The sequence below is a fragment of the Amblyomma maculatum genome, chromosome 3 (genome assembly GCF_055883805.1).
Source record: "Amblyomma maculatum isolate TAMU_Amacu chromosome 3, ASM5588380v1, whole genome shotgun sequence".
Taxonomy (NCBI): domain Eukaryota; kingdom Metazoa; phylum Arthropoda; class Arachnida; order Ixodida; family Ixodidae; genus Amblyomma; species Amblyomma maculatum.
The window spans coordinates 211,719,493-211,735,065 of NC_139346.1; the positions used below are offsets into that span (position 1 = coordinate 211,719,493).

The 15,573-nt window shown below is 46.7% G+C and overlaps 1 protein-coding gene across 3 annotated transcripts in view; it reads left to right on the plus strand.

Annotated features, from left to right (window-relative positions):
• LOC146197629 (zinc finger protein basonuclin-2-like) overlaps positions 1-15,573 on the plus strand; it is a 425,472-nt gene that overhangs the window by 371,688 nt on the left and 38,211 nt on the right. Inside the window, exon 1 of one of the 3 annotated variants that reach the window (XM_084599541.1) lies at positions 11,995-12,524. The exons of the other annotated variants lie outside the window; for them this stretch is intronic. Coding sequence (XP_084455667.1) covers positions 12,380-12,524 — 145 coding nt within the window. The 5' untranslated portion in view covers positions 11,995-12,379. Of the gene's footprint in view, positions 1-11,994; positions 12,525-15,573 lie in introns of those variants that run through there. 3 annotated transcript variants of the gene reach the window in all.

Consider the following 15,573-nt stretch of genomic DNA (forward strand, 5'->3'; position numbering starts at 1 on the left):
CGAAGGCGGCGCGCGACGTCGGGGGCTTCTTCGAAAAGCTATTAAAAACGCGCTCGGTCCCCACCAGCACGCCACACAGCGGCCCCGTCGGCGCTTTTGTCTCAGCCGGGCTTGTTTGGCGGCCCGCGTGACTGGCGAGCATTTCGGGGCTCTCCCTCTCGGCTCGTCCGCTGCTGTCCCGCTTGTTCCGGCTGCGGGGGTCACGGGTGTCGGTCTTGTTCTTGTGCGCCACACATCGGCCCCTGCCGGACACTTCTTGAACGGCCTCGGCGAACGACTCGTCCCCTCCTCGAAACAGCAATTATACGCTCTAGCTCAAGAAATGCTTCGCCAAAAAGAGACGAGGGAAACGCTTTCGAACAAAGCGCAATTTACTGATTCGAGAAAAAAGAAGGCTCTGTTCGCGGTGTGACTATACGTGCTCTTTCTTCTCTCTCGGGGAGGATCGAACGGAGAAAAAACATGGACTCACACGCTGGTTAACACTGCAGCTGTTTTCAAGATGGCACCCAGTATATTCGTAGAAAAGCGACTTCGTTATAGCGGGACTCCTGCGCGGAAGTGGCGATGCTGTGTCGCGGTTGTGCACAGGGAAGAGTGGATCAGGACCGGGACGCCGCGCCTAATTCCTCGCGTAGTTTTGAAATTGCTCATATGAAACCGTGAAATGAATGCTGCGAGCAAGGAGGTGCGGTAGAACTGTCGGACAGTACTCGCCTCGTGACGAGGAGTGCACACTAATGGAACGGAGAAGACCCTATGCCCGGTTGAAAAAAAGAAAAAAATATATATAAAGCCCCTTCATTGTGGTTGTCCAGGATAATTATCTTTCTATCAGGCACTCGCCGATGTTAAGAAGCATTGATGTTCAGTGCTTGTAGCGAAAACTACACTAGGCTAGTCAGCGGAGCATTTCGCGTAAGCATCCCTAGTCACTACTGCGCATACGCCGTAACCGTGGCTACTAGTTGCTCCGGGCCATAGAAGAAGGGAAGAAAAAGACAAGCAGGAGAATGGAAGGAAGAGGAAGAAGCCGGTTAAATGGAGCAAGAAGATTCGGAAGATGCCCAGACTGAGACGCACCGAATCGCCGATCAAACCATATACATATACGGTTTGCAGCCATGCAGTGCACCGGCGACGAGAACGGTCGAGTCGGCCTTTGTGAACAATCTGTTTGGGTAACTTTCGCTACGCATATCCAGGCTTAACCGAGTTGAGCCACCATCATTTCTTTTTTCACTGACGTCGTCAAAGAGAGCGACCAAAATTAAGCTTCAAGAACTTGTTTAAACCGCAGAAGGTATTCGCAAAATGTTCATAGTTTGACTTGTCAATGCAGTACGAGGCATTTTACTCGAGGTTATAAAATATGCTTAGTCCGAAACACTTTCCATGACCTCCTTGGTGTGAAACTTATCGCCCTGCTGAAAGAGAGGAATTCGGCATTCGCGGAATATAACAGAAACACGTCGAGCCATGTCGGGTAAATTGTGAACCGTGATGGCTAACGCACGGAGGAGACACCTGTTGTATACGGGACGCAGTATATAGTAGTCTTCAGATCAATTTACACCACTTGGCGTTCTTTAAGCGTGGCACAGTGCGTTTTTATATTTCGCTTCCATCGAAGCACGGCCACGGCGGCCGGGATCGACCCAGCGGCCTTGAGATCAGCGACCGAATGAGCCACCGATGATGGATGAGGACATATAAGGTTGTAGCTCGCAGCGTTTTTCCAGCATTCTGGAAGACGCTCAGACAGATATCCAATTGAACACCTGAATTGTAGTCATCAGGCGACCAACTAAAGATCGACGTCCGATTCGTTGACCTTTGTGAAAAGCGGACCTGGCAGAGCAATTCGCGCACTGTGATCAGCTGCCTATACAGATGCGGGATGAATACAGCCCGGAGAAGTTTCGGCAGGATTTCCAAACAATTCGCTGCCAAATCTCGTTTCCTCTCCATAGTTCGGGAAATACACGTGTGGTATGCCGGCCTCTATACTATCCTCATAACGAGTTTTAATGTATCAGAAGATAAGTCTGCAAGTTTAATGCTGTCAGCACTGAGAACACCAGCACTGGAGAATGGAATCAAATCGACAACGTCAACAGATTTACATACTTCTTCAACAAACTTTACTTATATGGGTTTTATCAGTGAGGTAACAAAAAAAAAAAAAAATCTATTCTTTGACGTTTGCAAAGTTTATTAATTTGTGAGCCCATATATATATATATATATATATATATATATATATATATATATATATATATATATATATATATATATATATATATATATATATATATATTCGCAATTTTTAGCGTTTTCACAGTAGAGCTAGCCGCAAAATATCCGCCAATTCTTCTCGCTAGTGAACACAAGAAAGAAGAACCACGGCATATTCTTGCACCTGCATTTTCTTTCCTTGCATCGATTAGCCGCAACCGACCATTGGGTGGTCAAGTTTCTGGAAATCTCGCCCAGAGGTCCGCGGCTATGCATGCGCACAGGGAATGTTATACTTTCCTGCCCATCTGGAAAAGAAACGAAAAATAAGAGCGCTCGCTGTGCATTTCAGCGCGTGTATATTAATTACTCGTTTAGTTACATATTGCTTCCGCGTCACCTTTCGTTAACTTCAGCGTGCAGTCGAAACTGGGAAGACTTCAGATATTTCCGTCTGGCATCCTGTATCCTCCTTCCTTGCCTTGTTGTTCACTGGGGGAGTTCGCTGAGTGGGCAGTCCTCAGCACATTGCACGACCATGCATGTACAGCGGCGTCAGAGGTTTTCGGGGAAGGCGCCAGTTGCGAAAAATATATAAATTTTATGGAAGTCAATGCATGCGCGTGCTGAGTGAAATTCGTAAGGCAAGAACTATGCAAAGCCTCCTGGCATTTCAAGCTGTCCGGTATAGGAAATAGACGACATGTATTTTTCGGAAACTTTGACACCGGGTCGTCATTTAAGGCTTTTCAACGTAAGCAGAAATATTTTTTAGCTGGTGTTTGCAATATCCCTGCAGTCCATGCCGCTTCCTTTTCGAATCTCTTTTTGTTGCTCAAGTGTATTTTCTTTCCTTCATTGCCTATAATTTTAAGTTTTTATAATATATATGAACAAGCTTTTCAAGGTTATACTTGTATTGCCAGACTGCACACATTTCGCTCACGTAATCGCCTTGACTGCGTGTATGCAGTCAGAAAGCACCCGAAACCAGTTAAAACATGCTTGAAGTTATTTGGCGTTCGAAATATTTGCATTCATTACAGGTTTCATGTGACGTCTATTCCCGGAACTATGAGCGCTAGGGTTCAGCTATTACCGAACCAGTAAAGAAAAAACAAACAAACAAACAAACAAACAAACAAACAAACAAACAAACAAACAAACAAACAGATATCGAATTTGTTCAGCTGTGCATGGCCACTGCGGATATACCACGATTTACAATACTTGCGCGTATTCGAGAGAATAATGTAATAATTCTAGTTCTTTTCTACTCCTTTTGTATTCATTTCCCCCATCGCCCTTAGATGAAGTGACGTCACGCCCTTGTTATATCGCTCATATGCCAGCTGATTGTCAGCGTGCGCGTTAGAATATAGAAATCTAATCGTTGTGCCGTTCGTATATTACAGCACATATCTTAATTCGCAGTATACCCGCTTACCAGGGAGTGTATACCCGTATAATATTCAGTGTTTGATACTGCACAATGCATAAATTATTTAGTGACCATAAAGAAATAGTGCTATATCGGCTTATAGGTGTCGTCTATGAGGAGACTGGCAGCGCAGGCGGCTTATTGTTTCAGCGCGTTTTGTCGCTCAAACCGAAATATCGAGGACTCTGCCAAATGCCCTATCGAGGGAACAATTCATTGGCCAAAAGCCCAAACTTCATTGTGCGCTTGGTATAGTGCGCAGCCCAGCGATATTCCTCAAACCTGCATGGGCTGTCTTAAACAATCTGACCCGCACTTTGCGCCGAACCATTAGGCGGAACACTTTGAGAGATGTCAAAGCTCTTAGCAGATGGAGTCTCACAGCCTTAGTAACGTTTCCTTTTAGCTATATCCTTTGTCTTGTAAGCATTAGGATTCGCTGGTTGAGAAAAAAAACGAAAACAAAAAGGGCAGCATCGGCAGACACGCACGCAGCTAGCAGGTGCTATTTTAGTGTTATGCAAATGCGCTGAAGTTTGAGTGGAGGGAAAAGAAACATAGCCCTCCCGTTTTGCGTGTTCACCGGATCGGCATCTTCTTCATACATAGAGCAGCATGTGACGACTTGAGCCGCAGGCCCTTTTCATAGACTCACTAGAGTATTATACATTGTATAATGACAAGTGTTTGGTTTGGTAATTATTAAGTGAGCCAGGTTCGGAGGCTTCGGAAATTTCGACCACCTGGGGTTCTCTAATATGCACTGAAATCTCACAGCACGCGGGCGCTTAGATTTTCGCCTCCGTCGAAGGCCGGGATTCGATCCGGCGTCCCCCTTGAGCAGCAGTCGAGGCTCTGACCACAGCGGCGGGGCATTATATATATATATATATATATATATATATATATATATATATATATATATATATATATATAATGCGTCTGTTTGTGTGTGTGTGTGTGTGTCACTTGCTAACAGTACAGTTATTAATTAAGTTAGGTTGTTATTACGACAAAATAAAAGAAAAATGTATGCATTACAAGGTACAACATGTGTTGTCCGCTTAACTTACAGCATACAGATGGGAAGAGGTAAAAATAACTACATAAAATTATTTTGAAAGTAGCTGAAAATGGAAAAAATGCACGAATATACTCATAGACTGATTAATGGTCCAGTACAGAGGATGAAGAGTCATCGACCGTTTTGACATGGTTGAAAATTATCCCTGGTAACAGAGTGAATCGACACTGATTGGCTGCTATTCGACAATATGGTTGTGCAAGGGTAAATAAATTATTCGATTACCTGATATGAGGGCAGAAGTATGGCCAATATATGGGTGTTACTTGAATGTGTATATAGCAGAAAATGTGAGGGGAAATGAGGGGCTCGTTATAATGGAGGAAGGGAAGAAGCCAACAGTCGCCGACTGTTGGCGTGACTATGTATAGTTGCATATGAAGTTTTGGGTACGATATTTAATCATATTGCCGTTCGTGCCGATCTCCTATACATACATGAGAACTATTTCTTTATTAATTGCCCCGCCGGGGTGGTGCAGTGGTAAGACGCCTGACTATTGTGCCGGAGTACCCGGGTTCGAACTCAACCTCGGCGGCTGTGTTTCGATGGAGGCGAAACGAAGTGGCGTCCGTGTGCTGTGCGATGTCAGTGCACATTAAAGAACCCCAGGTGGTCGAAATTTCCGGAGTCCTCCACTACGGCGTCTCTCATAGCCTTAGTCGCTTTGGGACGTTAAACCCCACAAACCAAACTAAACAAATCTTTATTAACTTCGGTTAGGTCATTTGCGCCGAAGTACGTCTTCCCCCTTTTCACGTTCTCTGCTGTTCATACTGCTCCATTGCAGTTGCATAGTGGTTAGAGCACTCGGCTTCATCCCGAGCTAGAGGCAGATTCGATCCCGCCCGCAGCGGCGGCGTTCGACGGAGGCGAAAAGCAAGTTGCCTATATGTACTGCATGCGATGTTAGTGCGCGTTAAGAATTGCAGGTGGTCGATGTTTACGGCGCCCTCCACTACGGCGTCCCTCGTATGGCGATATCACTTTGGGACGTTTGGCCATATACGTAAATAAAACTAAACCAATCTACGCTTTGTCCAGCTTTTCGGTGCTCATTAAGCAGGTGTTCTTTCAGCACACACGAACTTAATACCTCGTTACAAATGGCTGTGTTGAGGCGCGTCGCATTGAATGATGTATTTTTCGCCTTTTCATATATCACCTGTCATAATTCTGCTTCAATTTGTCGAGGGGTGCATAATAGGGCCGACGTGCTTGAATGCAGTTCTTGTTTCATTTTTCTGATAGTCTGTTTCTCTTGCGCGCACGACACGGGCGAAATGTTTTGTATTAAATACTACCGGAACACCATTGTCTAAGTTGCGCTGCATTCAACCGAAGAAAGCAAGCTAAAAAACTGATGTATGTGCATGGCTTCTTTTCAGAACCAAGCTTGTTGCGCTTTGATAGGGGACTCTTCGAAACATCAGCTAGGCGCTCGTCCCGTATTTGTTGCACTGGTAGATAAAGTATTTGCCGAATATTAACAAATAATTGAAATTTGCATGTGTTGCAGTAGACGACAGTTAATCAGTGAAATGTTTTCGGGCTTTTTGAAGCTCAACTTCGTTGCCGGCTTTGGGCTCCTGCACAGGACACGCGCTGTTTTGTGACGCAATAAAGCGTTAAATGAGCGCAATGACAATTTGATGTGCGTGTTCGCGTGCTTCAACCTGGCATGCAATATTTCCTGTCGTATTCACGGTTTTGGCTGCTTATAATTTTTTCTTTTTTGTATAAAACTTTGAAGGAATGGAAAACACCACATATAATTAATTAATTATAGTGCGAACGTTCAGGGAATGAACGCGTGGAGATATGATTTCACGAAGTGCACGTTCTTCTTGCGGTGTAATATGCATCCGTTGCCATCTCAGTGCGTGCAGGGTGCCAGATATATTCTGATCCCAAACCTGCTTTGAACTGCCTCGATTTGGTATGCCCTGTCGCGCGGTCGACATGATATATAGATGGAAACGTCCGCGCGTGTATATACGCGTGCAAACTGCAGACACGGAATCTGGCTAACAGGCTTGGCATCTCACTGCCTGCAGCACCTTGTGCCTTGGTTAAACTGCAGGGTTTTATTTGTTTGCTTATACTAACACGAGTAGATGCAGTTAATTTTTCTCCTACACTGTTATTAATGGCCGCAACAGCAGGTGATTAAGACTCCTCCATGCATACATTCGCTTCCGAACAACTGTGCACAGGTGGGCTTCCATTGCACAAGGACATCGGCTCTGACCTTCGATATTCAGTAGCTACATAGTGCGCGCCAAATGCTGCATCGACATTATACTGCGTTTCCGAGACGAGGCTATCGACGCTCACCCGACATTTTCTTGATTTTTATATATGACGCGGTCAAAGGCCTCGCATGTCTTACACCGAGTTCGCGTTTTTAGGCTTATGCACATATTCTAGCGTGGAAACATTGAATATAGAAATACCTACCTGAACTCTCTAAAGGGACGTAATTATTAAGATTTTTACATGCCGAAAGTAAGGGAGCCGTTGTATACGCGATTCTATGAGGCCGCAGTATTTCCACCACTTGGTGTCCCAACGTGTATCCACGAGAGACTGCATGCTTTTCGTTGAGAGCGAAACGGACGGTGTATAGGCTTACGAGATTTATTTATTTATTTTACCATACTACAGCCCAATGCATTGGTCATAGCGGGCGGGGAACTACAACAAAGCGAATGAACAGTGTGAAACAACTCTGTATACAACCAAAGCAGAAAAATTGAGAACACAATTTCAGCTCTAGTCACCTCAACAAAAAGGACGAAATTCGTAACACAGGGCAACTCAAGGCTTGTTTATGCAAGAATGTCGCGAATTACATGTTCGGTCTTCCCGCTCCGGATACCCAATATTTATTTTTACAGGGGACGTTCGGGAGGCTCAATCGAAATGCTGTATCATCCGCTGATAGCATCTCTTCCTCGGTTTCATTTTTCTCTTCCTCGCGCTGCATCTATATATTACTCGAGCATCGCCGCGGTGGCTAAGTGGTTAAGACGCTCGGCTACTGAACACAAGGACGCGTGATCGAATCTCGGCCGCGGTGGCCGCTTCTCGATGGAGGCGAAAGGCAAGGTGCCCGTATACTCTCTGAGGTCTGTGGAACCCCAGGTGGTCGAAATTTCCGAAGTCCTCCACTACGGCGTCTTTCATAGCCTTAGTCACTTTGTGACCTTAAACCATACAAACCAACTGAACCATTCATTACTCGAAGTGTATGCAGCCCTTTTGGTCGAAGAGGGTCGCCACCACCGAACCCATGGAGAATTGAGAAACACGTCTCGAAAAAAAAAAAAAAAGAAAAAGAAGAAGCGTACGTGATTTCGTATCAAAATTATCGCAGCCGTTATTTGGGCAGCGTTTAGGGTGGTGTACGTCATAACATTGTTTCGGGCTACATTTTATGTTAGGAATTCGAATCGACAGCTCATGTATACCTCCACTTGTATGCTGCTCATTTTATGTATAGGTGTCCGCCGAGAAGTAAGACAGATGCTGCGTCTTCCTTTCCTGAGAACTAACTTACCAAGAAAATATGAAAAAAAAAAAACCCTCCATTGAATGAAAATGCGTTGTTAAAGGTGCTATCGCGTCTATGCCAAAACAACGAAATCTGAATGTTTGCATGATGTCAGGTCATATGGCGTATAATGACTCAATGAGCGGAACAGTTGAAATGCATGTAAGGAGCAGAATGGTTAGGCTAGGGTGCATCGGTTAGGCGAATCCTGAGCGCCCCCTTAATTTTTCTCTTCTAGTTTCGTGAAGATGCGCTGTTTGTTTTCCCGTCTAGGAATTCTACCCGGCACTCGACGTCAGATGGATATAGAACTTTTCTACAACATTCGAAGGCGTTGGCGTTTCGTCTCACCAGTCCCATTCTCCTGAGCCTTCCTTCGGCAGTTCTCCCCCGGCCGGCGCTTCCCGGCTGCCTTCATTTGGGTGTCTCGATGCGAAAGGCTTTGGAAAAGCACCCTAGCCTTCGTGCGCCTTCTCGCCCCCGCGTGAAAAGGAAAAGGTCCATTGTCGGTTGGCGCGCGAACATACGCCACTCCCTAAAGCCGCCACTCTTCATGACAGCGTCCGGATCGGGTATCCCTGTCGGTTCTGAAGTTCTGCCCTGCTTGCTGCCGTCCCTTCGGCACCAATCTGCTAGCTGCCCGGCAGCGCCAGTGAGGAGCGTTTAGGTCTTCCATACCACAGCCCCTCTTGTAGATGTTTGCCTTCCGCGTCCACTTTGGTTGAAAGAAGCCCAGAACTTCGCACTTATGGATGTGAACTCCTGCTGTCGTATTATATATCAATGCAAGAAGCTGCACATCTGCAACAGAGAAGTTTTCGGTCACATTGTCCTTTGTGCTGCCGTGGGCCCAAGTCTGAATAACAGCATAACGGTTGCAAATCAATGTTTAGCGATGGACGGAACTGACACGAAGTGATTGTTTATCTTTTCACAGGCATAGAGAAGGAGCTCAGTGTGCATGTTGACGAATTTCTCCAAGCTGTAGCCTCGTTATTTCGAATATCCGGATTTGTTGGCATAGTGAGTGAAAAATCATTTGGCAGGTGACATGGCCGGATATTGATTGTTCGCGACGTCACAAGACCACGTTTTTCTTCTTTTTTTCTTTTAGCTTGGCAAACTCGGGCTTCTCCCTCCAGTCGGGAGGATGAGATGGGAGTCGAACTGTCCAGCGTCCTTGATTTCTAACCGAATACGCATACATTTAGACCATGCACGGGGCACGTTCGTACGGCTTGGTAAAAGCGCGGCTCTTTACGTCCGTGCCGGGTGGTCGTTCACACAATGCGATATCTTACGACTGTGTGACATTTCTGAGCTAATAGAGGCAGAAAAAAAAAAAAAGTGATTAAGCGAGTAGCAACGCGAACGCGAAGATCCGCAATGGGAGCCGGCGTATTACCTTGCTCAAATCATGTGGGTCATTCAGCTGCATCTTCGTACTCGTGTACATCGGCAGTCATCCTCAGCCATGTTGCTTTACGCGCGAAGAGGAGAGCGAATACACGCCGCATTAATGTTGTGGCGATGTTTGCCCACGGGCACGTTCAGGGCACATGCGTCCTCGGGGAGAGGGAGAGCAAGTTGGCACTCAGCCACCGTGCCGTTCCGGTGAAGTATATATACATTGGTTGCGCCGCCGCGCCCGCTGCCTTGAATTTCCGCGACACATTATTCGTGGGCCTCTCAGTTTTCACAATGATGGCCTCATCATGTACGGGAATGCTCAAGTAGCAATGGGTGAGGTCCACGGATGTCGAATGGGTCTCTATCTCGGCGCCGCTGTTTCAGCAATTCTGGTGCCTGTCAGCGTGGGCAGAAGGTGTCATGCTTGCGAGAAAGACAGTTAGAAATAAATAAATACACCTTGTCCCCACCGAGATTCGAACCTCCATCCCTTGGATCCCCAGCCCAGCGCTTCATCAACTGCGCCACGCCCCGGATCGTGTAACGTTCATCATAAGTCCCCTTGTCCACCGTGAAGATAGCGGGATTCCACGAGTGACGGATACTGCGCCTTTAATTTCCTGCAAACGAATTATAGAATGCCTGTGAACATACATGGCAAAATTACTTTTGAAAAGGAATTAAATTACATTACTAATTACTTCGCTGAAAATCGCAGAAAAGTAATTAAATTGCATTACTCATTACTGCTCGCCAAAAGTAATGAAATTACATTACAATTACTTCGACTGAGTAATTCAATTACTTTGACATTACTTTCTAGTTTCCATAAATGCAAAAACTAAGTAAAGTTATTAAACAAAACTTGTTCTCCGGAGTATTCTAGTTGACTATAGTTCTGCTCAATTCTGTCTCCTTTTGCCAATCCGTTACGCTGGCTTCGGATTGCAGCACGTCGTTCCTGCTTTCGCGCACTCTACTTTGTTGTCTATTGAAGAAGCGATGGCGCACTTTAGTAAAAGTAATTTCGAGAGGAATTAATTACTTTGCTGCGAAATTACTACCAAAAAGTAATTCATTACATTACTAAATTACCAAGCCGAAAAAGTAATTCATTACATTACAAATTACCCGAAAAAGTATTTAAATTACAGTAATTTCATTACTGTAATTCAATTACTGCCATGTCTGCCTGTGAACTTTGATGCGTTCAATGGAATGCTGGTTGTGTTCGCCTTTCACTTGGCGCTTCCTCGAACGCCGCACCATACAGCAAACAGAAGCAGCCCCAGATATCTAGAAGGCGTTAATACAGCAGGCATCAGCGGCGTTTGAAATTGATTTACAGGATAGAAAAGGCACAGTATCTGTCACAGTTCGCGGACGCACGTACCACGCCGTAAAGGAAAGGAGGAAGGTGAGAGTGAAAAAAGAGAGGTAGATAGAAGTGCTGTAGTGGAGGGCTACGATCCACCGCGCTATAATATCTTTCACCTCATCGCACTTTAGTGGTCCAAAGTGCCCTCTGGAATTTAACGTGGCAGTCGCAGCTGGTATTGCTATCTCTCAGTAGTTGCCGTCGTGTTTGCGTTGGCCACCGATGTCCTGATCTTAACTTGACGATTGAGTTCGTAGAGTAATCTGAAAACATTGCCAGCAAGGAAGTGACATGGTGCGTTTGGTCATAAGCACGTTTTGTTCCGCAGGCCGCACCTGCAACCTATCAAAAATACGCTGGGCTGACAAATGTCTTCGTGTCTCGGACGAATTCCCGTACCGCTCAGACGTGGGGTTGATCATAGAAGAAAGAGTACAATATAAGAAGGAGGAAGAATGAGTTGACAAGGGATGCGCTTGTGGAAGTCGGACCGTGTTTCTAGAAAAGTTGCCCTCAACAGTTGGTGGGCACATCTGCATTAAGGAATCGCGACTCGATGATAGACGCCGATCGGACAGCGGAACGGCGACGGCCCGGCCGATGCAGACAAGCGCAAGTGCGGCAAGCGAGGAAAGGCACACCGGGTCGCTAACCAATCCCGGATGTTGGACCTGCCTGTCGCGCTTGCCGCAGAACTCCTCTGTCTGCCGCTACGGCCGCTGCGGTGAGGAGGAGAAAATAAGAGGGAGAGAGGCATGTCACCGGGAGAGCGCGAGAACTAAAGAGAGAGGATGAGAGTGAGAGGGATGCTCGTCTGCCGCGGCGGGCAAGCGCGCGGCCGGTATCGCGGCGACACAAACAGACGTGTCGCTGGCGCCCGCTATGTAGCCGGCTGTGTGTGCGCTGTCCGCTGCTTAGCCGCCACAGAGACCTGGACACATCCCCTTCCCTCGCCGATGCGCGCGCCCCGTGGCGCACTTCGGAGACGACGAGACCGCGCACAGCAGCTGGTCAGCGAAGGGACGACGCCGCCTCCCCGTGCGTGACTCGGTCACGGCTCACGCTACAGCGGCAGCTTCGACTTGCGCGACACTCACGGACGACCACGCTCTTTCTGGTTGTGGCCTCTCTAGACACCGTCTCTGGTGTGCGCGAAGTGATGGTTCGGAAACGGTGGTTGTGATGGACCTCGGCAGCCGACGGCTACCCAAGTCGTGGTGTTAGGAGCAAGCCGAGGAGCCCCTGTGAGGGGCTCGAGGACCGAAGGTGTCGATGCGGTCGCTGGGCTCCCCCGGGGCCTCCGTCGGCGGCGTGTCGCCACGAAGAGCTGAGGACGGCTTCGGCGAAGCAGTCACCGCTGGTCGCCAGGGGCGGCCAGAGCGAAGTCTCACACCGGAGGAGTCCGCTGACATCTCAGGTACCGGCATCATCCTCCTCTTTTCGCGCGACCGCTTTTGCGCGGCCGCGGACTTGATGCGAGTTCGACGCGGGAGCTCTAATCTTGATGGTGCCCGTAGCTGCCAACCGAATAGCATGGACTACGGCATGGTTTGTCGGTTGCTCCTTCGGTCGCGCGCCTTGCTCGGCGCGGCGTTGTGTGCAGCCTTGCCTGCTGACTTACTGTCATCCTTACATTGTCGCCCAATGATTGTGACGAATGGTCTCGGACTTCATATCTGCACATATCATGCGGGATTCATTTGATTTTGTTGAATGACGTAAGCATGGATGAGCAAACGCGATTTTTCGCTAGTATGAAATGCATTCGTGACTTGTTCGTTGTTTGGTCGTCATTCCGGTCCAACTACGGGTTTTTGTAGACGACGCGCCTCTGCTCACTACGAACCTCAGAAGACGGGAAAACACGAACCTGGAATGCCCCGCTGTCATCCCCTTTTGTCCAATCCTTTGTGTACAAGTTTAGGTGTCCCTGGCGAGTAACGGAACAAAATAGGCGATGCAGCTGCTTGCCGACGTGCGCGTTCTTCCTCACTTTCATCTCTTTTTAGTAGTGCCCGAGAGGAGGGTGAGACACTGCGAAACTCCTCTCCGCAAAGTACAAACGTTCGAAACATCTTTTGCTCCTTCTCTTCAACTACACTAACTTTATTTTACTTGCTTTGTGCGCTTTAATAGCGACGTTTCGAATAAGACTTTCTGGTGGATGTTTATGTGATGTTCGAAAAAGGGTCACCGCTGCCACGTTCTTTACCATTGTGCATACTTGGTTGTCAAATAGTGGCGGATCGAGAAATAGTATATCCGAGACGGTGCAGTGCATTTTTGAATAATTGTGAAATCATCCGCAGTCATAATACCGCCTTCTCCGCGTGCAGCTATATTTGGCTGGCGCATATGCTGTCTTCAAAAATGTACACGTTTTTCGCCCAATTGACCGAAAAGCGTCCATTTGGGTTCGACGCGAACGCTCGATCCTCTTGCGTAAACGGACTAAAGTCAGCCATAGTTGTCTTCGCTAGGTGAACAGAGGCTCCGCATTCTTCGTTTCTTAGATGTTGTCACTTGGTTCAGTAAAGGAACAAGAAAAGGCCTCCGTGTCTGAGGACATTCGATAGCTTATGGAGCTACAATAACAATTGCACCCTGACGACGACGTTCAATTTTGGAGACCAGGTGAAAACTCTTATACGTTGTGTCTCTGCTGTGTAGCCGGTGCCACTGGGAATCGAACCCCGCACCTGCCCATGTGGGGACGCTAATGTATATTGCAGCTAAAATGCTTTGAGTTCCCGTCAGCAAGATTTTGTAGAATTGAAGTGAACCTTGTCGATGGCGTGTGCGCCACAAAGGAATGTTTTCCCGAGTAAAAGAGAGTATTTATATTTAAATGGCAGTATCGCGCCGCTACTAGCTCATACTATATATCGCGGGCGCTCAATCCTTTTTTCTGGAAAAGTGACAGCTGCCTTTGGGCTACGTTTGGCACGCTTAAATTTGTTTATAGTGTACAAACAAAAGAATTCCTGCACTAACTCGAAAAGCGATGCCAATATAGCGCCTTGCGATGTACACCGTAATCGTTTTATAGGTGCCTAAGTGTTGTACCTCAATATAGCCCTTTACCATTATGCTACTATCCTCGAATTCTATTTCTGTGTTCGGAATCGGAGCATACGGTGGCAGCAGTAGTCTTAACTGAAATTTGCACGCAGAAAAATTTGTTTAAATAAAGTTGTGATACATTTCCACGTGAATCGCGTGTATCGCAATACTGAGCATGCCAGTAATGCATCTAGTGTTCAGGAATGCTACAGGCTTCTAAGTAGAAATAATTATACACTGGCGTGCATGATATAAAATGGCACTATTATAATCCATCCTTTGTAAGTGCATTATTCTTTTTCTGTATATATTATTGAGCCATGATCGGCGCCGTGTTTAAAGCTGTCAAACAAAATGACTGCAACAGGGACCCCATTGAAGCAAAATATCATTTGCACGGCTATCGAGGCAAAGCTGGTTCAATAATTGTCTGATTTTTTTTTTCTTATTTTTTATTTACGGTGCATGATGGATCCTTGCTCACTTTAGCTCCGGCATCCCACACACAAAGGACATAAGCAGTTACTCAGTATATTAATCCCTGCGTTGGTTGGGGTTATATCATATTGTTTTCGTGAACATGCCACATATAGTGTGCGCAGTCATACTTGGAGGTATAAACCTAAACGGTGAATTGTGCGGGTACGTACGTTAAATGACACTAGGCGGGAGGAATTGGCCCGTAACTTGCCACCCTGCTAAGTATAGCCCACATACATGAGTGCTTTAAATGTCCGGATCATTTGCTGTCCGCAGTACCAACTGGTTGGTATATAACGTTTTCTGTCTTTTTTTGTTTTTTATTGACCGCTTCAGTCTGAGTTAGCCCGATATAGGCTTTGCGGCCTGGGTGATACTAACTTTATTTCGCTTACTAAATGAGCCATACTTAATGAATACCAGCCTTGATTCTGCATTAAGCTGCGCTCTTTGGACTAAATTAAGCGCTTTTGTACACGTTTCATTGCCGTAGTAAATACTTGACCGCAACACTGAATAGCTCTATGTAGCGCGACAGCAAATTTATTTCGAACCTAGATTCACAGGATTAATCCTGAAGCTGGGCGCATCGGTAAGGGTAGCAGACATACGCGTCTACTGTTGCCATGCTGCAATTATAGGTCCGCGATATCGATACGCTCGTGTAACTAACGTATTTCCCTGCCGCATAGATAGTGACAGTACTGCGTGTCTTTAAGTGAGCGGTAGCTTTCCGGTCGGGTTCCGACATGCCATGGCCAGCGGAAAAGAGACGGCATTAATTGGTGTCCGCGCCGAAGAATTGCCTAAGTATGCTGGCCAGGGTTTTAAATTAAGCGGCTGGCTCGGCATTTTGACACGCGCGTCCGAACCGGATGTGTAATTTCGCGCGCGAATCTCGAGTGGAAATTCGTGACTTGCGA